Source organism: Hippopotamus amphibius, chromosome 5 (genome assembly GCF_030028045.1).
Source record: "Hippopotamus amphibius kiboko isolate mHipAmp2 chromosome 5, mHipAmp2.hap2, whole genome shotgun sequence".
Taxonomy (NCBI): domain Eukaryota; kingdom Metazoa; phylum Chordata; class Mammalia; order Artiodactyla; family Hippopotamidae; genus Hippopotamus; species Hippopotamus amphibius.
In genome coordinates, this window is record NC_080190.1 from 159,187,340 (window position 1) to 159,214,225 (window position 26,886).

General features: G+C 39.1%; 1 protein-coding gene across 9 annotated transcripts in view; it reads right to left on the reverse strand.

The window, feature by feature from the left end:
- TATDN1 (TatD DNase domain containing 1) overlaps nucleotides 1-26,864 on the reverse strand; it is a 38,991-nt gene extending 12,127 nt beyond the window's left edge. For 2 of the 9 annotated variants that reach the window (XR_009053691.1, XM_057734613.1), the window contains exons 1-8: nucleotides 26,786-26,864; nucleotides 17,220-17,285; nucleotides 16,599-16,648; nucleotides 12,477-12,540; nucleotides 10,844-10,987; nucleotides 10,700-10,742; nucleotides 2,771-2,856; nucleotides 2,641-2,681 (exon numbers count right to left, since the gene is read on the reverse strand). Coding sequence is in view for 8 of the 9 variants with exons in the window: in XM_057734613.1 (XP_057590596.1) it covers nucleotides 2,641-2,681; nucleotides 2,771-2,856; nucleotides 10,700-10,742; nucleotides 10,844-10,987; nucleotides 12,477-12,540; nucleotides 16,599-16,648; nucleotides 17,220-17,285; nucleotides 26,786-26,807 (516 nt within the window). In the remaining variant the exon portion in view is untranslated. Of the gene's footprint in view, nucleotides 1-2,640; nucleotides 2,682-2,770; nucleotides 2,857-4,056; nucleotides 4,141-10,699; nucleotides 10,743-10,843; nucleotides 10,988-12,400; nucleotides 12,541-13,056; nucleotides 13,121-14,789; nucleotides 14,853-16,598; nucleotides 16,649-17,219; nucleotides 17,286-19,329; nucleotides 19,377-19,722; nucleotides 19,762-22,531; nucleotides 22,602-26,785 lie in introns of those variants that run through there. The other 7 variants (XM_057734618.1, XM_057734614.1, XM_057734616.1 and 4 more) reach the window with 7 other exon arrangements.
- Nucleotides 26,865-26,886: the final 22 nt, after the last annotated feature.

Below are 26,886 nucleotides of genomic sequence, written 5' to 3' on the forward strand. Positions count from 1 at the left end.
CTACAAAGAGATTGTAAGAAAACTGCTAAAATAATTGTAAGTTGTTATACAGTCAATATTATCAGCTCAGCAAGCAAAAAGGATTGAGATGGTATTTTTCTCCGTCAAAGATAAAGGGGTTAGGGACTTCCCTGGTGGTCCAGTGGTTAAGACTCCACTTTATCAATGCAGGGGGCCTGGGTTCGATCCCTGGTCAGGGAACTAGATCCCACATACCGCAACTAAGAGTTCACATGCCACAACTAAAGATTCCACATGCTGAAACTAAAGATTCTGCATGCTGCAACTAAAAAAAGATTCCATGTGCTGCAACAAAGACCCAGTACAGCCAAATAAGTAAATAAACAAAAAATATATATACACATATATTTAAATGTGATTACATTTAAAAAAAAAGATAAAGGGGTTAAAAATTTTTCACACTTAAGATGTATTTATGTAGTCAAAATAATAAGTGACAAGATTCCTTTAAACACACCTAACAAGTGATGTCACATTAATACAGCAACTAGAGAGCCTGAATACACTGTGGGTAACATGTTTCTCAAAAATAGAATGTTACACAGATGTTCAAAAGCATTTGTTCTTCCCCTCAGCATTCCCAGCTGACTAGAAAGAAAACATAGCCTCCATCAATATAAAGATAATTTTAAATATGACCCTCATAGACTATTTTAGAAAATTAGTTATTCTTTCTTTGGCAATTTTTTTTGTTTTTGATACATTTAGGTTGGATTTGTTGTTGCTGTTAATTTTTTTAAACTACAGCCGACCCTTTAACAACACAGGCCTTAACTGAGAAGGTTCACTTACACGTGGATTTTTTTCAGCAGTAAATACTACAGTACTACACAGTCCTCGGTTGGTTGAATCCACACGTGCATACGGAGGGCTGACTGTAAGTTATACAGGGATTTTCAACTGCACAGAGGGTCAGTGCCCCTAACCACCATATTGTTCCAAGTCAACTGCATTATAAAATCATCCAAATAAATTCTATTTAGAAATAAAGAAAATGGGCGGAGAGGTAGAGCCTGAAGGTTGTAAGTGCCACAATAACCATAAGGGCATTAATGAAAGCCTCTCTCAATTCCCAAGGACAGTTTCTAAAGGAGAAATTACAGGGTCAGTAAAGTACAGATGAAAATGTGCACAGAGGGACTTCACTGGTGGTCCAGTGGTTAAGACTTTGCCTTCCAATGCAGGGGGTGAGGGTTCAATCCCTGGTTGGGGAGCTAAGATCCTACATGCCTCTGGCCAAGAAACCAAAACATAAAACAGAAGCAATCTTGTAACAAATTCAATAGTCTTTAAAAACGGTCCACATCAAAAAAAAAAAAATCTTAAAAAAAGAAAGAAAGGGGCTTCCTAGGTGGCACAGTGGTTGAGAATCCGCCTGCCAATGCAGGGGACACGGGTTCAATCCCTACTCCAGGAAGATCCCACATGCTGCAGAGCAACTAAGCCCGTGCGCCACAACTACTAAGCCTGTGCTTTAGAGCCCGTGAGCCACAACTACTGAGCCCATGTGCTGCAACTACTGAAGCCCACGCGCCTAGAACCCGTGCTCCGCAACAAGAGAAGCCACAGCAATGAGGAGCCCATGCACCACAATGAAGAGTAGCCCCCACTCACCGCAACTAAAAAGAAAGCCCGCGCATAGCAGGAAAGACCCAACACAGACAATAAAATAAATACATTTATTAAAAAAAAGAAAGAAAGAAAGAAAATGTGCACAGTGATATTAACACCACAACAATGCAGAAAACGTGCGTATCACTAGTGGTACGAACCAGGAAGCAGGGGCTAAAAACTTGAGAAAATATATACAAAACTATCAAAGCAATGCAATGTGGTCATACAGTAAGTGTTCCATGCCACCTCCACTTCCTGGGATGGCACAGTGTAACTATGGGATTTCATACACCTGGATAACAGCTTTTCTTTTTGTTAGAAACCAGTGAGTCTCTCCTAAAATTACATGTGAAAATTGTACAGATGAGCATTTTTCTGAGGCAGATTTTCAAAGGAGTCCATGATCCAAAAAAAATTAGAAATCACTGCTATGGATACCCGAGCTAAGTGGTGGGCAGATAATACTTATGGAACTGTCTCAAGACTAATGGCTGACATGACCATAGAGAAGTGTTTAGAGCAGAAGCAAACTACACAAATGAGAACATGTCTCTAATGAGAGTGATAACAGTAAATACAGTTGACAAGAAATTAAGGCAAACCTGAAAAGTGCTAAAATATTTTAAAATATTATTAAATTCAGTTTATATTTTGCTCAAAATTTAAACTGAAGAACATTAAAGAATGGCTGATGGGAGAAGCAGAGAAAAAGAAGATTACACAGACTAAGACAAAGTGCAGGACTAAACTCACGGGGTGTTCTTGTGAACAGAATCTGCACTCATTCTTGTACTCTGAACAAAGTAAATGTAACTAAAATAGCGTGGTTTATGTTTGTACCATATCTAGTCTATAGATTCAACAGTAAATTTATATGCCCTCCAAATAAGAGAGAGCAGAACCTTAGTAACTTTATTGCTGACATCTGAATTACTTTATAGAGGCCAATTTTAATAACCAAGGTGCTTTTGTGCATCATTTATTAACAGCAATTTCTATACTTACCACTCCACCTACACACCGATCTCTATTTCTTCTCATTATGTCTGTGAATTTAAAGCAGAAACAACTTTTAGCAAATAGCTTGATTTCTGCAAATTCTTAAATTTTAAATGACACGTTAGCTTTAACTCACCCAAAAATTCAGCATGTGAGTTCCGACAGTGAAGAAACATTGGTAATTTCGTTTGTTCTGACAATTCAAACTGTTTTTCAAAATATCTGAATAATGCAAGAAAAATTTTTTTCCTCATTAAAAATTTTATTTTAGCATGAGAAAAATAATTGTCAAATGATTTTAAGTTAAAGGACTTTTATTCTCTAGAAATTATAGGACAGAAATACTGAATTCAGGCATTTAAAACACATCAGGCCTAGCTGAAAGCTTTTATAAAAACTTCCTGAAAGGGTTACTTCATTTTCTGGGATTACAAAATTATTTTCAGAAATGTTTGTTACTTTTTCCATTATAACTGCCACATATATTAGGCAGCACTTTACCAATGATCGGTAGAAGTAAAGAGCTATATGGTTTAAGTTTCCAGTGATGGGGACTGTTCCCCCAAATAATTACTTTTAACTAGTTTTCTGACTAAATCCCAACAAATGAAGTGGACACCCTCCTATCACTCGTGGGATCCCTTCCCTAAAGCATGTGTTGGTGGCAGAAAAGACACGGTCAGCCCCTCATCCCGAGAGCTGGCTGAGCACCACCAGTGGGAATCAACTCAGTCCAGTGAGAAGCCAAGCTTTATCCTCAGCGTTTTCTATGTGCCGTTATACAAGAAGTTACTGCCACTGAGCAAAAAGAAAGATTCCCTTAAAAACGAAACACAAAGAATTTATTAAACAAATGAGCACAAAAACTGAAATACTCTATTTTTCAGAAAAATGAAAATAACATGATAAAATGGCTGCCCTGAACATTTTAGAGTACTTTATAACAAGGTTGTTAAGTGCCTCATACCATTATCTCATCTAATCCTCAAAATAACCCTAGAACAGGACAAGAACTGGTGTCTGGGGTGTGAGACCTTGTCCAAGATCACAACACACAAGAGGCTTTCAAGAAGCCTCTTCCTCGTCCCAGAATACGATGACAATATCCAGAGGACAGGACAGGGTAGGAGTTCTGTGTGTCTTTTCATTTCAGCAGTTTTCCCTCTGGTTCTCATTAACGGTCATGTAGTTTAAGCTAAACCAGGAGTTACAGACATTAGGTGTCTTATTTTCTTAAGGGGTTTACCTCTTCCAGGTACCTTAATTTGCGGGAACAATTTCTCCAATGTTTAACTTAAATCTCTTCTGCTATGTTTTCCTATATCTTGTCTTCTTGAAGTGCCAGACAACTATTTTCCTAGAGTACCCCCTTTGTAAAACTCCTGAAAACACTAAATTTTAAAATTAGAAACAGAAACGTACTTCTCAAAGAAATAGTCATCCTAAAGTTGGTGGTCTATGTCTTTATTACCCAACGTTTAGGGTTTTTTTTCAAATTCTGCTGGACTAGAATAAGCAAAAATATTTTTAATTAGCATGATGCTGAAACTTCACAGTGCAGGAAATATAAACAAACACTTGGAAAAAAATACTTTAATAATTACTACTAGTCACTATTTCCATAACGTCTAAAGTAATTCAAATGTCAGCCATTAAGTGTTCTCCAGTCATTATGTAAACTTTACTCCATATCTGACTTCTGGCTACACAAAACAATACAACCAAGCAACAGATTTACAGAATCTAATGATCAGCTTGGAAATAAGCCTTCCTATCCCAGAGTAGGCAAAAGTACAATATATGAAAATAACAGATGCCCAAGCAACGTGCTTACAGAATTTTATATAATTTGAGAAAAGAAAGGTTGACGTGCTCAAGCTAACTAGGTATCATAAGAAAACAATGTGGTAAAAAAAGCATTCCCAGTAACACAAATTGAGGACAACCGGTACTTAACATCAAGTGACTATTGTCTTTAAAGAAAAAACAACCCACTATGGCAACTAGGAATAACAACAAGTTAAAGGGCAGGAAGCAGCACCTATTAAGAGACTTCTCTGTTTCTTTCAAGTTTTTAAAAATTCATAAATGAGAATCATTCTTTACTTGAGTTAGATCTGCTCATTTTTGCAAAGCTGCAATTTGCTTCTGATTGTTTTAGGGTCTTACTGCTTCTTACATTTTAGGGTCAACAATGGCTAAGGACAAGGGCTTGAAAAGTTCAACTTCAGAATAGCAGCTGTTATTGCAGGCATAGCTTGTTTTATTGAGCTTCTTGGGTACTTTTTTTTTTTTTTTAAATTGAAGGTCTGTGGCAACTCTACATGAAGCAAGTCTATTGGCACAATTTTCCCAACAGCATTTGCTCAGTTTGTGTCCCTGTGTCACATTTTGGTAATTCTTGCAATATTTCAAACTTTTTCATTATTGTATTTGTATTGTATTGTATAATTGTATTTTCATTACTGTATCTGTGATCAGTGATCTTTGATGTTACTATAGTAATTGTTTTGGGGCGCCACAAACCTTGCCCATACCAGACAGCGAACTTAATAAACATTGTGTGTGTTCTGACTGCTCCACCTACCAGCTGTTCCCTGGTCTCTCTTCCTCTCCTGGGGCCTCTCTATTCCCTGAGACACAACAGTATTGAAATTAGCCCAATTAATAATCCTATGATGAATGGCCTCTAAGTGTTCAAGTAAAAGGAAGAGTTTCATGTCTCTCACTTTAAATCAAAAGCTGGAAATGCTTAAGCTTAGTGAGGAAGCATGTTTAAAGCCAAGACAGGCCAAAAGCTAGGCCTCTTGAGCCAGTTACCCAAGTTGTGAATGCAAAGTTAAAGTTCCTGAAGGAAACTCAAAGTGCTACTCCCATGAACACACAAATGATAAGAAAGCAAAACAGCCCTGTTGGTAACATGGAGAAAGTTTTAGGGGTCTAGATATTAGATCAAACCAGCCACAACATTCCTTTAAGCCAAAGCCTGATCTAGAGCAGGGCCCTAATTAACTTCAATTCTATGAAGCTGAGAGAGGTGAGGAAGCTGCAGAAGGAAAGTCTGAAGCCAGGAGAGGTTGGTTCATGAGGTTTAAGGAAAGAAGCCACCTCCATAATATAAAAGTGCAAGGCGAAGCAGCAAGTACTGATGTAGAAGCTGCAGCAGTTTCCAGAAGATCTAGTGAAGATAATTAATGAAGGTCACTACAACTAAATAATAGATTTTCAATGTAGACAAAAGAGCCTTATGTTGAAAAACGATACCATCTAGGACTTCCACAGCTAGAAAGAAGAAGTCAATGCCTGGTTTCAAAGGACAGGATCACTCTCTTGTTAGGGGCTAATGGAACTGGTGCCTTTAAATTGAAGCCAGTGCTCATGTACCAAGCTGAAAATCCTAGGACCCTTAAGAATTAAGCTAAATCTACTCTGTCTGTGCTTTATAAATGGAATAACAAAAGCCTGGATGATAGCACATCTGTTTTTAACAGGGTTTACTGAATATTTTAAGTGCACTGTTGAGACAATGCTCAGAAAAAAAAGATCCCTTTCAAAATATTACTGTTCACTGACAATACACCCATTTACCCGAGAGCTCTGATGGGGATGGACAATGAGATTCATGTTTTCATGGCTGTTAATTACTGCTTGATCTATTCTGCAGCCCATGGATCAAGGAGTAATTTTTACTTTCTAGTTTTACTACATAAGAAAAACATTTTCTAAGGTTATAGCTGCCATAGATAGTGATTCCTCTGATGGATCTGGGCAAAGTAAATTGAAAACCTGAAAAGGATTCACCATTTTAGATGCCATTAAGAACATTCGTGATTCATAGGAAGAGATCAAAATATCAAAATTAACAGGAGTTTGGAAGAAGCTGGTTTCAACCCTCATAGATGACTTTGAGGGGTTTAAGACTTGAGCGGAGGAAGTAACTGCAGATGCGATGGAAACAGCAGGAAAACTAGAATTAGGAGTGGAGCCTGAAGATGTGACTGAATTGCTGCAGTCTCATGGTAAAACATTAATGGATGAGAAGCTGCTTCTTATGGATGAGCCAAGACAGTAGTTTCTTGAGACGGGAGCTGTTCCTGCTGAAGCTGCTGTGAAGGCTGTTGAAATGACATGACATAAACTTACTTGATAAAGCAATGATAGGGTTTGAGAGGATTGACTCCAATTTTGAAAGAAGTTCTACGGTACGTAAAATGCAATCAAATAGCACTGCGTGCTACAGAGAAATAGTTCATGATCGGAAGTCAATCAGTGCGGCAGACTTCATTGTTGTCTTATTTTAAGAAATTGCCACAGTCACCCCAAATTTCAGCAACCACCACCCTGATCCATCAGCAGCCATCCACACTGAGGCGGGACCCTCCACCAGCAAAAAGACTGACTTGCTGAAGTCTCAGATGATGGTTAGCAATTTTTAGCAATAAAGTATTTTTTAATTAAAGTCTGTACATTTTTTTTTAGACATAATCCTACCACACACTTAACAGACTACAGTATAGTGTAAACATAACTTTTATGTGCTCTGGGAAACCAAAACATTCCTGTGACTTGCTTTACTGTGATGGTCTGGAACTGAACCCCCAATATCTCAGAGGAATGCCTGTAATTTGGACTGAGGCAAATCCAAAAGACCCAAAGCATTCCAGCAGTACACCAGAACCCAGTGCGAATCCCTCCTCTAAGCTAGATAAGGGACCAAGGCACTCCTCGCCATCATCTCTGAGGTTCCCTAAATCCCCAAGTGATTATTTTGAAATTCTGTCTGATATCTGATTTAAAAAAAACAAAAAAAACAAAAAACATGCACAGTATTAACATTCTAAAACCCCAAGAAAAATGCCAAAAGCAAATTCCTCCCCCTCAAGTGAACAGAACTCTAACTTGCAACAAGGAAAGGAGTGTAGCACTGGGCAGAGAAGCTAAAAATACAGGGTATGGTTAAACGCTAACCTTTCCATAACTAAATCAGGTTTTTTCCTTGTCTTCTTGCTTTTCTTTTCTTTTTGCTCTTTAAAAAACACTTTTCAAAAACCCCAAACAAAAACTATAGCTGGTATCTTCCTTTAGGATGGTGGTATTTCTAAGCATAATACAATAGCCACAATTTACTGAGCACTGACTCTGTGCTGGGCACAGCACAATGGACTTTACATACTAAATGTTAAGAAAGGCAGGCAGTATTATCCCCATTTCAAAGATGATGAAATTGAGATTTACAAAGGAATATGTAGGTACCAAAAGGCAGTATTGATTGAAACCTAAAGTTCTGTTAACTCCAAAGGTCTTAATTTTAATACTACGTTATCCACTGCCTTTACTTACCATTATTTTTCAGATACTTTGTTTATTGCAGAGTAGTGGGGGGTTTTTTGTTTTGTTTTGTTTTTTTGTTTTGGTCTTGCCCCCAATCCATTATACTATTTTATTTTCAGTTTTTCTCTTCTCACAGATCTTTTTCCTGACTATACATTTTTACTTAAAAAGCAAAACAAAAATGACAAATCACATACTAGTTACCTGTTTCAGATGGACAACTGGCATATACAGGCACAAACCAAAATCTAAATTCTTCCAATAGATTCAACGGTAAAAGCGAATTATAGGCTTTTCATCTGTGATGCTCTACAGGAATCAAAAAGACACTTTCCTCATTATTAAAAATTCAGTGCACATTTATGATGTGCTGAGAGTACTGTGCTAGGTGCCACTGGAACTAGAACATGAAGAAGACTTGGTCTGTGCCTTTGGAGAACTCAGATACACTAGTTTGTTGTGGGAGCGGAAGGGGTAACAAACACCTTCATTATAGGGTAAAAAATGCTGAAACAAGCACAGAGTACTGTGCGGCAGAGAACAGGGCTGATGCTGTCAGTACATCCTATGGGAAAGGAGGGGGTAAAGGTAGAAGACATGGGTATATGTTTCCATAACTGTCCCAATGCAGTTACTGCTGGTTTGTTATTTTTTTACTCACTAAGTCATTTGATGTTTTATGATAAAATGAAATTTCAAGTTGAACTGTTCAAAATTTCTACTGTACTTTAGTTTGTCCTTAGCTTCACCTGCTCTGGAAGAGGCCTAGGTCCTATCCCGTCACCTTCGCAAAGCCTTCTGACTCTCTCAGAAAGTGAGTCCTTTCCCCTGAGGTTCACCTACCTTTCTGACAGCACTTTCCAACCTATTTTAACTATTTACGTCCTCTCTTGCCTGTAGTGGCATAGGATCCAAGTCTTATTCTTCTTTGTATCAGACTGAGGAGGCACTTGGTAACCAGTTACTTAACGAGTGGAGTTCAACTCTCTACTACAGATCATCACCTGGACAGCTGGCACGTGTGCTGCAGCATAAACTCTTTACGGCTAGTACGTCTTGTTTCCAGTTCTGATCTTAAGATGATGGTGAGGTATCCCCAGGGCAGTAAAAGAGAGCTGATACTATCAATGTTTTCATTTAACACACACATAAAAATCAGGTTTAAAGTATTCAGGCTGCACACTAGAATCAGTTTAAGTCATCTGGCTGAAAAGTCACGGGCAAGAAATCTCGGGCGACTCTGCCACTGCCCTTGATGGTCACATCACACAATCTGTTTGCCTCACGAGGTTCATCTTGGCCAAAACAGACACGAAAGTGGAGTAACTATGATCTGTGGGCTTAGCCTAAGAAACTATTACATACAACTGTTTCTCTATTTAAATGTGAATACGTGCACTTTTAAGGTTAAGTGAACTGACCTACATGATATTTAAGAGAGGTACAGAGATTTAGTAATCCTGCCAGTAATGACCTGAATGTCCCTGAAAAACACAGCAAATAATATGCCACTAACTAAACAGCTCTGGAGGGTTCTATAACTGTGAAGCCTGAAGGGAAGAGTCCATAGAACATTAACCCATCCTGTGTCACTTGGTTGTGGTCCGTCAGAAATTCTGGACCCTGAAGTCCAGGGTACGACAAACTCACTGGTCAATCTGCTCCTCACTGTAGGCACTTTCACCTGGACTGGACACACTGGGATTGCATGTGTGGGCAGGGGAGGGAGTGGGAAGAAGTACACTCCTGGCAGGTATAATTTAAAAAGTCCCTTCAGGCCATCAAGCACTGACTGAGATCATATGACCTCATATGACAAAAAGGGTTAATTATTAAATATTATGAGAGCTAGATGGTATCCTAAGAGAGACTCCTTCATGTATGAGAAACTAAGCAGGATGAAGGTTATTTATCTGGGAGCAGATATTATACCTTATTCACAGTTTTGTATACCATGAATAAACTATGAGTTCCCACCAGTTTCCGGCACATATACTCCATAAATATTTGCTGAATCGATGAATAACTAAATTAGCCTCCTTTAGAAGCTCATTTTAATGTTTTACCATCTTGATAATTAATACATTGTTTCTGAAATTCAACAAAACACTTATGTCTTAAATTAAGCCTATGACATAATTTTCCTTTTCAGCCTTCAACACTACCCACCAGTCTGGTGACAGGAGCTCCAACTAACAGCTATAGGCAATAGGTTATAAGAAGTCTCCAAGGCTTGTGGGCTTGGAGTTTTCTCAGAAGCCACCATTCTCAACATGGATCCTATGAAAGGATTCTCAGGTTCCAAACTGACAATATCCAATGCCCATCAAGAGTAAAATATGCTTTTCTAGCTTTGGTGATTGATCCTATAATCTCTTTTTAAGATCTTAAAATCATACGCCCCACAACTGAGTTTAATTCATTTTATTGGAATGGTTCATGTATGAATGCAATTATTAAACAAACAAAAATCAAAAGTCTATTGTGTAAACTCATCCCTGTTTCTACCAGTAAAATCAAATTCGATGGTTAAACAACTAGGGAATATATGCTTCTATCCCTTAAGAGATTCATGCAAGTATGCATGGAATTTGTTTCACTTAACTTTTGATATACAAAGGGAAAAACAAAACACCCTGATGCTTAACCTAACTTCACTCTGAACTGATAAAAGCTATTTAAAAATCACCCTTAAGATTTTACAATAATTTCTAAAGACAACAAATTTCCTTACTTGAGCTGAGTATCTCTGGGACAAAACTGTAGTCGGTCAAAATCTTTAAAAGATAAAAAAGAATCAATAATTACTCATGACTTGTACAGAACAAATCAATTATTTTTAAACAAAGTCACTCTAACAGGATAAGTCAGCACTTACCAAGTCCACATTCCCCTATTGCTACAACCTTCCCCCTGTTGTTTTCAGCAAGTTTTAGTAACTCCATCAAGTAAAGATCAGGGTTATTCTTTTCAAATTCAACACATCTTGTAGGATGACACCCAACTGTACTGAAAAACATATCTAGGACAAAATAATGTCTTAGGATTATTTTCAAAATTTTTTTCATATTTGTATTTAACATGCAAAATGATATATCATCAAATAATTTCTACTGGCCAATTTTTAACAGTACTCATAAACTAGTCAAACTACCAGAACTGCAGTGGGTTAATCACATAAGAATTTTTGGAATACTAACACAATAGGACATGAATATGAAAACTGCCTTAATGTACTGGTAAAAATAATTCAACTCTTTCCAAAGTTTGGCATTTACTGAGCCTTTTGAATGGAAAATGAAACAATTTCTTAGGTAATGACATTTCATTTTGTAATTTTACTTTATTATTCATTATTCACATGACTTGTCAGGTTTCATGTATTAATGGTTAAAACGCATTCCTTTCCCTTAAAAAGGGTAACAAGTGGAAGAAAGATTCACTTTTCTAATAAAAAATAAAGCTCACTTATTTGGAGGCTGTACTTTGGTGTTTTAATTGTATGGAGTACAGGTGTGAGGTTGAAAAGGGCTCCTGAGAAGCTTAAAGCTCTTGCACCTGATGAACCCATGGGAGAGACGGGGTGCCTTCCTCAGGCTCCCACGCAGATGTTCACAGGGAAAAGGAGGCAGAGCTTTTAAAGCACTGAGGCAGCAGGTATATGCAGAGGAGTGGAAGAGGGCTGACAGTGGAGATTCGAGAACTTTTAAAAGCATATCTGTCTGGGGATAACAGTATGGAAGATAATACTCTTACATACATCAGAAGCTTCTGGCAAGATGATTATTTTTATGACTTTAATCACTAAGAAAATGTGTTAGTGGATCCTGAAAAGAAGTATGCATTTTAGAAAGATTTCAATAAAAAACAGCTTTTAATGAATAAATCAGTATTTTGAAAAACAACATGGAATGCCTGATTCTTCAGTGTCTAGCACATGAAGTATGCTCCCCGCTTCTCCCCGACAAAAACAAACAAAAAGAAGGTTAAGTAAATGAATGCCAGATAAAGGAGGTGTTTTATGTAACTAGGATTCTCGTAGGAATCAACTCCAAAACTTTGTAGACTTTAAATGCATATGTATGAACATAAAGTGAGCACATGAGGGATTATATATTATTACTTGCATTCCTGGGGCCTTGCACAGTCTCTCTCATCAGCACGATAAATATTTAATAAATTATCTTTCACAGCTTAAGTTAAAAAAGAGCACAGAAAAATTCTACACCAGGAATATTTGAGGTTAAATTCTATGCCTAGTGAATTTAATTCTCATTAACTGAAATCTTAAAATAATCCTTATTAAATATAAGAGGGTTCATCAAGCATCTGCTATAACAATGGGCACTTTGAATTCTTTTCATCTTAATCATGTCCCACTGAAATCATTCTGTCTTCCTGTTGTGTCTACAGTCATGACCCACTGTATTTGTACCTGAGGCAGTTCTCAGAAAGACTTCTTCAAAATAAATTAATTCATTTTTGGGGGGGTAAAAGTGATATGAGGATACCATTTGTTTGTGCCAAATGCAGTGCATCTTTACTGTCTTGTAGATTTCCACCTGTAATCATAAACTGAAACAGAAAGAAAGAAAATAAGTCCACTTTAACAGGGTGTCAACAAGTTTCCCAAATGTGCTTTTTCCTGCTGCTTTTTTCCAGAATACTTCTGACTGTCACACACCAACCCCTTTTTAAAAATTCAGCTGAAAGATCACCTCCTGTGTAGAATGGATCCTGAATACCCTCTACACACACACACACACACACACACACACACACGCACACACACACACACACACGCACACACACCCCTGCCCCGAGCACAGAATTTGTCACTCTTTCCTACTTAAATGTATTCACATCTGTCTTTCCTATTAGACCATGAGTTTCATGAGGACAGAGACCACATTAGGAAAGAATGAATAACTAAAGACCTCTGCATTTAGAATCCTGTTAATCTAAATTAGAGATTCAATAATATTGATTAAACAGTTCTCCAAGTGTGGTCCTGGAATCCCCAGGGGATTCGTTAAGGCAAAACTATTATCCTAATAATACTAAGATGCTATTTGCCTTATTCACGCTCACCTGTCACACGTGTGCACTGAGTTATTCCAGAGGCTACATGATGTGTAACATCTCAACAGACTGACTGCAGAAACAGATATGAAAGCTCAGCAGTCTTCTAAGTCAGACATTAAAAAGACATTAAAAAAAGTACAAATTCCACTCATGTCACTAACTGTTTTTGGTTTAGAAAATATTTTTCATAAAAATATGCTATTTATGTTATATAATGGTCTGTTGTTTTAAAATGAATAAATAGATACAGTTGACCCTTGAACAATGTGAAGGTTAAGGGCACTGCTGAAAATCTGTATATTACTTATAGTTGACCCTCTGTATCCAGGGTTCCACATCTGCATATTCAACCAACCTCAGATCACATAAAACTGTAGTATTTACTACTGGAAAAAAAACCTGTGTCTAAGTGAACTCACACACTTCAAACCCGTGTTATTCAAAGATCAACTGTATTTAAAAATTTTCTGTTTTAATTTCTAATACAATATACATCAATAGATAAAACCCACATAAAAGCTCTTGGGGGTCCTCCATAATATTAAAGAGTATGAAGGGGTTCTGAGGCCAAAAGTTTGACAATCACTGGATTAATGTTTATTGATAAAATTCCTTGTAGGAAAATGTATAACTCTTGGCAAGGAGGCCCTTCTACAGAGGTAGCCATCAGAGTCCCAGTGCAGTCAGAACACCATCTTTGCTAATCTGTTTAAGGGAAAATGTCATTAAAGAACTATGTGTTGATGCTGACTACTGAGGCAGTGATGCTTAAGTGCATGTTCTTCTGAAGAAGTGATTTAAACACACTGAGGTATATTTTTTAAAGCATATTTCAAGAGGCTTTGAGCTAAAATGAAGAATTTATTCTAGGTACACACCTAAAGAGAACACATAGAAAACACAGGAGATAGTGCAAATGATAAACGGACATTTTCATAGAGGGACTTAAACTTCTAAAGTGATAGACACTGAGTATCTATTCTGCCTGTAAAACATCGTATATGAGATATTAACAAAAATATTGAGAAAACTTGTTAACTAACATTACCTAATTCTTCAGTAAAGGATCAGGTGCCCACATCCGGTATTTCAATTATGTAAAATAGTTTCTAGTCAAATCTACCTTTTATTTTACCTGTAACCTCCCCAAACAGATAAAAGTAAGGACAAGACTAGGGGACACAATTTCCTCTCCCACCTTACAATGACGATGACGACAGCTTCCACCATGAACATAGTAAAGGTTACTCTATGCCAGGTACAGTATCAATTGCTTTGCATTCTGTATTTTATTTAACCCTCACAACAACTTTGTTTATTAGGTATTATTATCATTCTTGATTTAGGGATGAGAAAACTGAAGTCTTAGAGAGCTGAAGCACCCCAGGTTACAAAGCTCTGAAGAATGCAGCTGGGGCAGGAAGCCAGGTCTGTGATGCCATAATTGTGTTTTTAATCACTACCACAGAAGTACAAGGTACTCAATTACATTTCAATTTGGAACCACGTCCAAGTAAATTTCATTTCAGTTCTTCAACTGTCATTCCTACACCTGTGTGTGTTTATAAATGTTAAGATTAAACTATTCATGGATGACATATGAAAATTGTCCACGAAAAATGTCTCCTTCTATGTATCAGTAAACAAAGGATGTTGTGGCCATCAAGCCATCAGCCACTGCAGCCGCCCCTGATGTGCACCCTGAGGGGATTCAGAATGGAGAAAAACAGGATACTGACCCTAGGTCGTTAAGATGCACATCAAAGAAATGATTTCAATGAGCCCAGACTCTTCAGTTTTCCCTTATGTAGAAAAGCGTTAAATTCATTAACTCAATGTTTTTTTCTTTAATTAGCAGTAATCTTTGATGTTCCACTACCTGTTTTGATTTTTTTCTTTTCTTGCAAAACTCCCTTATATCCTGGCTCCTCCCATACCTCTGAGTAGTCCCTCAGAGCTACCTGAGAGGCTGTCTTCCCAGCTTAAGCCCTCAGCAAGTATACCAAATAAAACATAATTCTCAGCCTTTAGGTTGTGCGTTTTTTTTAGTTGACAAATTTAGGAGCTTGGTATTTCAGAGTTTGCAGAAAAGCATTTTATAAAGTGATTTACCAACCAGAGAATGACCACATAATGAGAAATTAACGTTGTAACTTTTATTCTCTCTTTATTGTCTATGTTGGGTCTTCGTTGCTGCGCGAGGGCTTCCTCTAGTTGTGGCGAGTGGGGGCTATAGTTTGTTGCGGTGCGCGGGCTTCTCACTCTGGTGGCTTCTCTTGCTGTGGAGCACAGACTCTAGGCACGAGGGCTTCAGCAGTTGTGGCACGAGGGCTCAATAGTTGTGGCTCACAGGCTCTAAAGCACAGGCTCAGTAGTTGTGGCACATGGGCTTAGTTGCTCCATGGCATGTGGGATCTTCCAGGACCAGGGCTTGAACCCATGTCCCCTGCACTGGGAGGCAGATTCTTAACCACCGTGCCACCAGGGAAGTCCCTATCCTCTCTCATTACTTGTGAATAATAACAAATACAATTTTAGAGTTGGAGACTGCAGAACTCATTTAGTCAGCAGTGTAACTTTTTAAAACTGAGGTTATTTAACTTAGAAGCAGTAGCTACTAAGCGTCCTGATACCACACAATGGAACTTAATCTTATTTCTTGTGTGCATGTGTGGGCTAGCTTGCTACTTTAAAAAACACTAATTAAAAAGAAATATCTAGAACTTCCCTGGTGGCACAGTGGTTAAGAATCCACCTGCCAATGTAGGGGACACAGGTTTAAGCCCTGGTCCAGGAAGATCCCACATGTTGTGGAGCAATTAAGCCCATGAGCCACAACTACTGAAGCCCGCTCACCTAGAGCCCATGCTCCGCAACAAGAGAAGCCATCACAATGAGAAGCCCACGCACCACAACCAAGAGCAGCCCCCGCTCACCGCAACTAGAGAAAGCCCACCTGCAGCAACAAAGATCCAATGCAGGCAAAAATAAATAATTTACTTAAGAAAAAAAAAGAAATATCTATTCAAAGAATTTGACACTGAGCTAAAATTCATTTGCTTAGAACTCTCTAAAAGTAGTAGGAATTCTCCTGATTATCAAATTATTACCATAAAAATTAAAGTGTTCTCTCAGTTATTTGAAATGTTACACATAGTATAAAAGCTAACCTTGGAGATTATATACACCTCTTTTTGATGACTGTTTACTTCTAACAAATGCTAAATTATACTATAAAATCTACTAATAGTTTGCCTCTTAAGAAGCCTGGTTTTCAGAAAAGGTTTTAAACAACTTTTTCAAGGAGACTTAGCCATTTATCATACTTCTGATCACATGGAAGAACCACTCACAAGGTTTGTGTCAGTTAAATTGCTGAGAACAGAATATTTTGATATTTCATTAACTTGATCATATTACATGTTGACAATACATATCACAAAATGCTAAATGTGGCATTGGCTCTTTCTCTTCTTCTCTGCAGTATTTTAACTAAAATTTCATTTTTTTTTTTTTTAAATCATAGAGTGACAAAAATGAAACGTTACCTTTTTAACACCAATCTGAACAGCTCTCTCTATTACATCATGTAAGTCATCTGTAAAAGATGAACCCAACACTAAGTAAATCTGGTAAATAAAAACTCACCTATAGTTTAATTATCCTTTATTGAAAGAAAAATACATAGAAAAATCACATTTACTAACTCAAAGTCAAATCAACACTATTTGATGAGGGCTTATCATATAATAAGAAAAGACCTAGCAATACCTAAAAAAAAGAAACCCATATAAGGCAAAATAGATGCACAGTTGTCTCTTCAATTGTATTTTTATTCTGTTGACCAAAAGGGGGAAAAGTCTGTTTGGCTTTTGGTTTGCCTTTTATGCATATGGCTACCTAAAGTTCTATATTCAAAGTTACAAACTTCTACAGATGAGAAGGGCTTGATAACACTTTGTTATAACAGGTATTTTATAAATGCTGATGATCATGGTTTACCAATATAGCTTATATGTATTTCACTTTGTTTATAGTTTTAACCAAGATGCATAATAAACCTTTAATATTTCGATTGTAAGAATGGGTGAAGCTTTTTATGGTCTCCCTTGAGTCAGAAAATTTGTCTTCATAGATAAACTATTTACCTTAATAAAAGAAACATTTACCTTGGTGCTTTTGAACCCCCCTATAAATTCCTCTGAACATAGGATCTGTCAAGTTGATACCAATATCTGTGGAAAGCAAAAATAAAACACATAATCATTAAGAGCCTCTATTTGAAACTTTTACTTTAAATAAAAGGTCCTGTTACTAACCTTTTCATTCACACATTCATTCAAACAAAATCTAAGTGCTGACTGCTTGTCAGTCACTGTGCTAGACACCTGGGATACAAAGATGTAAGATACAAGTCCTGCTCTCAAGAAACTCACTGCAGAATAGGGAAAACACCCCAATTAACAGACAATCACAAGTAGATACTAGCACTGTGGGACACAGAGGAGGACCACCTAACTTAGTCTGGTAGTTTGCACAGAAGAGGCTTCCAGAAAGAGAGATTCTTAAACGGAATCTTAAAGGATGAGTTGGAGTTACCCAGCAGAAGACAGGAAATTGCAGATAAGAGGAAGCAGCAGAAATAAAGCATCTGGGGTCCAAAGTAGCACAGTGATCATGGAGAGCTACAGGCTGTTCTGACTGGCGGAGAGAAGTGTAGGGAAGGGAGTGACCAGAAAAGGGCAGACTCAGCTATGTTACAGACACTTGTCTTTAAAATACCAGATGCAACAAGAAGCACTGATGGCTTCCAAGATTTGTATTCCAGACATTTCATTCTGGTGTCTTTGTAGAAGGTGGGATCCGAAAGGGGCAAATGGAATCAGGATAGCTCATTTGGAAACAGGCAAGAGATCTTATTTGCAATAAAGAGAACCTGAATTAGGGTAATGCAAGTGGAGATGCAGAGAGGGTAACACATTATTTATTTCTTTTATTCACCAAATACTTACGAAGACCAATACTATGCCAAATGCTATGTAAGGCGTTCAGGGGTACAGAAATGAACAGGACCCAACACTTGGTCCCTGCCTTCCAGGAATTTACAGTGTATATAGGAACTCAAATATAATTTGTGATATATAAATAAGCTGGGCTGTAAGCAAGATTATCTTCTTCAGTGCTGTATCCCTAGAACCTGGAATAATGGTTGGTATATAGTAGGAGCTCTATACACTTTTAAGCCTGTAAATAATTATTTTACAGCTTTGTGCTCTGGAGCACAAAGAAGTAGCACTAACGGTTTTGGCAAGAATGATGAAAAAGCTTCACAGAAGAGCTAGATCTTGAAGAAAGCTAAAGCTTAGAAGCTGACAAACAGAAAGGGCATTCTATATACAGGTGTGTGTAGGTACCCGTATGTAGAAGACTGGAACAGATTCACTGTGCCTGTAGAGCAGAGGTTCACAATGGAGAGAGATTTTGCAGTGCCCCTCTCTCTCCCTGCTTTCCCCACCCACACCCAACATTCAGCAACATCTGTATTCATTATTAGTTGTCACACTGAGGGGACTGCTACTGGCATCTAGGCTTGAGGCCATGGGTGCTTCTAAATATCCTACAATGCACAGGATAGCCTCCCACAACAAAGAATTATCTGACCCCCCAAACCAAGTCCTGTTCTTGATAGCTCCTGCAGCAGAGTATAAGGGAACAAAGGGAACACAGGTCTTGTTCGGCTAGCGATGGCCATGGTGATAAAAATATCTTATTTAAAATACACACCCTTTAGCTTTGAGCACTAAGAGAATCTCCAAGTTCTTGGCTGGGGAGGGCAGTGGCCTACCCACAGATCCCTAAATTATTTCTGCTGAGTTACAGCTTCTCCTTGGTATATTCTCACTCTGATTTCTACCAAGCTAGCCCTCAATGAGCTCTGCTGCTTCAACATTAAGGCAGATGTTGAAAGATGAATGGGAATTTGGACAATCCAAGAGATGGTGGGAGAGTATTCTAGTCATTTGTAACAGCAAGAGAAAAGCACAATGCAGAAAACTTCAAAGATATCTGGGCAACAGGATATATGTCAACAGAGGGTAGGAGATGAATTCACAACTGATACCCTTTAAAGGGCTATTAACACACAAATGTTATCGAATATGAGACATACAATGTAGGGGTTCAGTGGAACGGCCCAAATCACAAGAAATGAGCATCTGACTTTCTTTTCAAGTAAGGAAAGGAAATTAAATAGGGAAGGGGCAGACTGAGAAACGAAACCTAGTGAAGAGAGCAGAGGCCCTTCTGCCTGGAAGAATCCTTCACAGGGTCAGGCTACAGTCCCCCACCACGGATGAGCACTAGGAGCACGGAAACGGCTCGCGTCTCTTCTAGTCCATTACCCCTCTGTGCAGCAACGAGATCAGAATTTTTCCAAAGCAATCTTTTACTAGAAAACAAATGAAAAATGAATGAAACAGAGCAGTAAGCAAATTTAACTAGTGAGCTTTATGATACTAATTTTAAAAGCAAACTGAAGATTAACTTGGAGGCCCGGTTTATGAAACCTTCTCATGTCCCTGTCTCATTCCTAATGGGAATAGATTATAAATCATTCTTCCACGCTCAGCCTGAGGCCAATTCCAGGTGATGCCACTTCCTCTTAGAACCTACCTCTTCCTGCTGTGGGTCAGTCCTTGAGGCCCCGAGTCACAGTGTACATCAAAGATCTATATTCAGCTTTGGACCCAGTTGAGCCTTGGGCTTTAGGACATCCTGCCCTGGCTCAGCCACTTATTTCCTCCTTGTTCTATAAGAATCTCTTGTGACTTATAGCTCTTGGCCCTTTTCTTTCTGACATACTGTTTGCCTGAAGTGTATTCCTCAGCCAGTTATTACAGCTGCTTTCTATCCCTTGATGAACAGGCTGCTTCATCTCAAGTTTGGTGAAGGGGTTTAAGATGTCACCCCCAAATACGCTGCTTTGTCATATGGGTTATTTTGAGCTAAAGGCACTTAAGAAACAGCAAATGCGGGAAAGGATCTCTAATCTCTCCTTTACTACCTAAAAATAGGTTAAGAACACTTCCCATGAGAAAGGTACTCTCCCTGTAGCAGGAGGAAAGAACATTTTTATCACCAGAGTCAAGTTGAAATGGATCTGTACAACCAAACCCAAAATAACTCTTATCTTCCATTAGTTTCCCCATATTTTCCGAGTCACTGTCCCACAATTTACATAATTTAAGCCCCTTTGTCTTATCACATCCCCACTTGGCCTTCCGGTAAGCTTTTAGGTCTAACAGCTTCTTTGGGTCTTCATTTTCCTTCTGAAAACTCCCATGTACACACACAAAAAAAGTATGTTTTTCTCCTGTTAATCTGCCTTATGTCAGTTTTATTCTTAGGCCCAGCCACAGAACCTAAGAGGGTAGGAGGAAGTTTTTCCTCCCCTGCTGAGGCAAGGACCTTCTTTTTCTGGACACTGTGATTCGCTTCTGTTTCCTCTGAAGTCCTCATCTCTCCTATCCTATATGGCCTCTCAGCCTCCACTCCCCACCCACTTACTCCCCAGTAAACACCAACAGAGTGGTTAAGATAATTAACAAGTCAATACAGAGGGGTCAAAGAAAAGTTCAAATTGATCATCAAAAAATATTCAATCTGTGAGCAAGTTTCAATAAATACAATAAAATGGGGAACTGTAGTTCTGGAAGGAGAATGGGCTTTGGAGTCAGAATTCTTGGAATTATGACTCATCAGCTGAATGATTTTGGGCAAATCAGTAGGCCTCTGATGCCTCAGTTTCCTTCACTAGAAGGGTGGGTATAAAATTTCTCCTTCCAGGAGTGAAATGTGGCTCAGATTGGAAAATGAATGTGAAAGTATCTTGCAAATTAAAAGCCTTATAAAATGTAATTATTATTATTATCATCACTGGACACAGTGTAAATTCTGCAACGTGCCAACAACAAATGGAATTTTAGCCGACATTAGCTATACTTTCATACCACCTTAAGTGGCTAAGGTCAAGACCTCATTATTAAATAGCCGAATGTAAGTCAGTTTGTTTATACTTAAGATTCTGAATGCAACCAGGAAAACAAGCCAGTCAAAACCCTACTTTAACTTGTTTGAAACATTCTGATATATCAGGGACGGTATCTTTCAGATTAAAAAAATTCCTATCAGAAGTATGCCTATTGGCACTAAACTAAAAAAATTAAATCCTGTACAAATATCAATTTCTAACTTGAAAAACTAAGTACATGAGAGATAAGGGTGAGAGAGCACAATAGGAAGAAAAAGAGGCAAAGTGGAAAATTACTACCTCTGATTAGGGGGGAATATTGAGGGAGTCATATATTTAGTGGTATGTCACCTTATAAGGATAAGGAATATTTCTTTTCCATTAATTTTTTCCTTAATTAGCTGGCTTTATAAGCAGTACCTCTATTATTGCTAAAAACTGTTGCCAGTATTAATGAGTTTTATTTTTCAAACAAAATAAGAGTGGAAAACTGTTTGCAACCAAAAGAAAACCACATCTCCAAACTAATGCCTCACAGGTCTCACTGAATCATGTTATACCACTGTCACCATGATCTAGGGATACAAAGGGACAGCAAATAGAGCATTTAAGATTGTTTTAGATTTACCTAGCCTTTAGATATAACTTCAGGTTTACAGGAAATACAGACAGAGAACAAGCTAAACACCACTAGCTGGCTGACCAAGTTGCTTCTGCAAGACAGTGCCATGAAGAAATGCGCTAGGTCAAGCGGTTGGCAAGCTGCAGCCTGTGCGCTGTTGCATATTTTTGTTTGCCCCTAAGCGAAGAATGGCTTTTTAAAAGGTTGGAAAAAAAAAAAAAAAATCAAGAGAAGAATAGTTCTTGTGACATGTAAATATTACAAGAAACTCAAGTTTCAGTGTCCAAAAAGTTTTATTGGAACATGGCTACATCCATTTGTTTACATAGTATCTATGGCTGCTTTTGAGTGACAAGTCAGAGCTGAGTAGTTGCAATAGAGATCATATGGCCCACACACACAAAAAATACACACACACACCCCCCCCCCCCATATGACCCTTTAAGGAAAAGCTGGCCAACCTCTGTGCTAGATTAAAAAATTTAAGGGACACGTAAATGCATACACAGCTCTGGATTGGATACCGTTTTGGACAGGACCGCCTTGTAAAGAGGCTCCAGAGAGATCCCCTGCCTCTTCTATCACGTGAAGACACAGTGAGAAGGTACCAGCCACAGACCAGGAAGGGGGTCCTCCCCAGAACATAACCGTGCTGGCACCATGATCTTGGATTTCCCAGCCTCTAGAACTGTGAGAAAGAAATTTCTGTTGTTTATAAGCTACCCAGTCTGTGCTATTTTGTTACAACAGCTCAAAAGACTAAGAAAACCTATGACATCACCTTCTCTCTCAATCTGTATATACCAAATAGGCGGAATTTATCTCCTAACCTTTCGAATCTGTGCGTTCTTGTCCATCTCCATCACCACCATGACATTCGAAGCAACCTACTCCAGCCTGGATGTGACTCCGACCCCTTTCATTCTGTTCTCCACTTCTTTTCATTCATAAATCAGATGTTGGTACTCGTAACTGTCACTCCTGATATTCACATCCTTAACACCGAACGATCTTAGCTATGAAAATCTCTAGCCCATTCTGTACCATTCTCCCTCCTCCCTCAACCCCTTCCCCATTTCTCTCTGTTCCAGACCCACTGGTCTTCTTTCAGTTTCTCAAAAGTGCTATCCTGCCACAGGATGTCTGCACAGGCTGTTCTATTTGGAATCTTCCCCCTGCCTTTCTTTGCCTACTTAACTCAATCTTTCAGAGCTCAGTCCAAGTGACACTTCCTCAAGGAAGCCTTTTCTGATCTCCCAGTCTAACTTTTGTTCCTCATCAAATGCCTAGAGAACCATGTTCCTTTCCTTCAGTGCTCTCTTCTCTGTCATTGTGATAAAGTCAATAGTGCACTTAAGAGGCTGTCTCCACCACTAGACTGTGACCTAGTTTCTACCCACCACTGAGTCCTAGCATTTAGCACACCGGGTGGCACACAACAGAGATTCAGTAAATATCTGTAGAATGAGTCAATGGATGACCAGGTTGCTCAAGGGAACAGAAAATAAGGTCTGGTCCCTAGTGAGATGGGATTTGTAAGAGATGGCCAGCAGCCCCAATCAGCCTGCTTCTAGGGACACGGCAGGATCAGAATCTTGTGAAAAGAACACAACTATAGATAAATCTTAGATACCTAAGGGCACCCAGCTGGTTGGCCCCAAGAAGTGGTTGTTACTAACTACTGCCAGCTGCTCTCCCACTGGCTCATTACACAGCAGTGAGCGCAGAGGCTACTAAAAAGGAATCATCTAAACCTATGTTTCTCAAATGAGGGGTATTCCAGAGAGTCTGCAACACCTGAGATTCCCTGGAGTATCAATTTTACTTTGGAAGATTTAGGGAATAAAATATCTTTTAATTTAAAAAGGGCACTCACCATACTATTTCAAAGTTAAACCCAAGACATCCATAGAAATTTTGTAAATGCATCAAGATTTACACACCACTGCTGCCACCCCTATCACCCCTGGGGTGTACTCCACTCTATGTCCTTAAGTGACCTTTGGTGGGTGTTGCAGAGCATGAAGTGGCCAGCACTGAAAAGGGAGCTTCCACTCCATCCCAAGTTCTATCACTTTGCAATGATTAAGCATAGATTCTCACCGCTATTCAGACTGAGGATATAGTCATCTGTGGTATGATACTCAGACAATGTCATAGAAATTAGTCTCAAGTATAACCAAGGACACAATGTTGAAGTGTCCCCCAGGAGGGAGCAATGTTTCCCATAAAACACAAATACATCTGCTTCCTACCCTCCTTCCCCACTGAAAACACTGGGTGTAGTTGTAAGGGGGAGCCACTGGTTATGCAACTTGAAAAGGGGGAAATGCAGGATACAACCTAAATCAAAATTAAGGCTGCTCTTTTAAAACTGCTTTAATTTTTCTATTATTATTAAATTTTAAAAAATGTGGCCGTGATGGGTGCCTTGCGGGATCTCAGTTGCCCAACCCGAGATTGAACCCAGGCCACAGCAGTAAAAGCACCGAATGCCAACCACTAGACCACCAGGGAACTGCCTCCACTGGTTTAATTTTTCATGCAACTGTTTCAAGTAAAGCTTGTTCATGGACCAACTGTCCATGGGTCTAATATGTTGTTCTCCAAAGTGTTGCTCATGACTATTATAGGCAGAAATTTGCGTAGCAGGTCACAGGCATAACTTTTTAAATGGCATGGTATAAACATTAACTATCAGTCACATAACAAAGGTAGAATATATAGTATGACCCCATTTTTGTTATAAAAAAGACACACACATCTGTTTGTGTATTTTTATGATTCTGTATAAATTTAAAAATTAGGGAAGGACATAAACTTTAAACACTGGTTACTTCTGGAAAGTGGAAAATAAAAGAGAGCATAGAAAAAAAGTTATTCCAATTAAACCCACCTTCTTTAAGAAGTCTTTTCTAGCTTATCTGGTTGAGATTGCTTTACAAATTTTCTTACCACCTTAGTACTAAATACTAATATTTCTATTCAACAGTCACTGTACTGAGTCCCTGGGAAACAAAACATAAATACCACCAAGTATCTTCCTTAAAAGTGTGGTTTAGTGAAAGACAAATACATAAATATCTTAATTATAAAATAATGCGGTAAAGGGTAGAGTTATGTAGTCTTAAGAACAGGTAAAAATCAACCAGGCAAGAGGATATCAGAGACAGAGGGGACGTTACAACCCCAAACCACCACTTTAAAACCTTGTCAGAGGCAAGAAACAGCACCTCCAAGTGTTTACAGAGCATAAAAAGGATGAGGCCAGAAAAGTGGGCAGGACCAGACCACAGAAAGGCTTTGTATGCTCTGTTAAGGCACTTCAACTATTCTGAAGACAGTGACTAAAAGATTTGAAGCAGAAGAAAAATGCCACTGACTTGATTTTTATACAGACTACTCTGGAGGCTACTTAAAGGATGGATTTAAGGAGACATAACTTGAGGCAGGGATTTCATTTTTTTTATTACAAACACAAACCTTAAGGGGGGAAAAAGTGTCTTTTCTTTGTGGAGTGTTTCATGGCTCTTACCCCATCTCCCCCATCAATTATATCACAATAAAGAGGCCGAGAGACACCACATCTGGAAAGTGTCTACAACCTCTGAGGACCGACCCGTTCCCCAACTCCACCCCAGGCTCTCCCACAGCATTTTTTAAAACCTCGTTTGTGGCACTTTAACATTCTCCCCTGCATTTGCTTTGACTGTACATACCTCTCCAGTCTGAAAACTAATTGTACCACTAGATTCTTCTTATAATTCCACACACTTAGCACAATATCTTTCTAAAAAATATCGTCTAAAATAACTCTTAGATCTAAGTTTACAATCCTAACCTCTCCTGAGTGCCAGACATTTCCAATTGCCCACTAAATATCTCCACCTGGATGTCCTGTAAGAGTCTCAAATTTAACCTAATCCAAACGGATCTCGTTACGCCTCCTACCCACTGCCAAACTAACCATGCTTCCATTTCATGGTTAGGTATTTATTCCAACCCTGAGTCATCTCTGACTGTTCACTCCCCCTTACCTGCCATAAACACTCAGCTGCTAAATGCTGCATATGTACCTCTCCTCCATTTCTCTCTCCCTTTTCCAATGCCCTTGTTCAAGCTCTGAAATGCTTCCCTACCTCTCTCTATGACCCAGCAAACCTACACAACAGCTCTCAGGATCACCTTACTAAAGCAGAGACGTGATCACTGTCAGTTTCTATCTTCAAGTAGCTGGAAACTTCACAAAGACAAGGATCATGCCCAGCTTTACCCACTGCGGTATCCCACGGCCCAAGGCTCCCAACTGGCACTTAATGATTTACTTAATGAGCGCTTCTTGTTAAAAGCGCCTTCAGTGAAGCTCTACTTTACACACAGTAAAATTAAATTCAGCAACACATTCAAGTCCCAAGTCACCCTTCCAATCCTAGCTCTCTCAAGGTCAACCAGCTTTCCTAAGTGCCTGGTACTAAATATGCTTACTCCTTTAGTTCCTGTCGAATTCTCCCTCTCTTGTTCTACCGATGCCGAATGGGTTATCGTACTTGCCAAGTACAGAATTTGTTTCTCTTCCCACTGCGTGTGTCCTCCAGTTTCCCCATCAGATGGTGATACCAGCAGAGCAGGGACCGGGTCTGTGTTCCTAGGCCGGTGCCCAGCCCACCAGAGGCGCTCAGTAACTGGGATACGAATTAGTGGGTGAACGAAGCCATCCTCCCCTCCAACAAGGAAACGCGAAGGGGTGGGAGGTGCAAGCAGGATGGAGGGGAATACAGCGACTGGCCTCTCGTTTGTCTCTTAGTAGTTTTGCTTCCTTTCTTTGTATTGAATACAACACATATGTTGGAAAGAGCATAAAACATAACTGCGCAGCTCGTGAATTTTCACAAAAAAGCACCCTCGTGAAGCCAGCATCCAAACTGAACTCCAGAACATTACCGGCACCCAAGGGGCCTCCCCGCGCCCTCTCCCTGCACTTTCAGCCCTCAAAAAGCCGGCGAGCTCACGTCCTGGGCCCTCTGGCCGCCGTGCGAGACGCCCGGGAATCGAAAGAAATGCCCCAAATGCGGGAAAAGCCTTACCCACGAACTTAAAGCGACTCATGACTGCGGCGCCGGCTCCTCCCCGGCGGAAGCGGAAGTGGAAGCCGCCGTTGGTCGCTCCGCCCTCCCGGCTGTCCCGC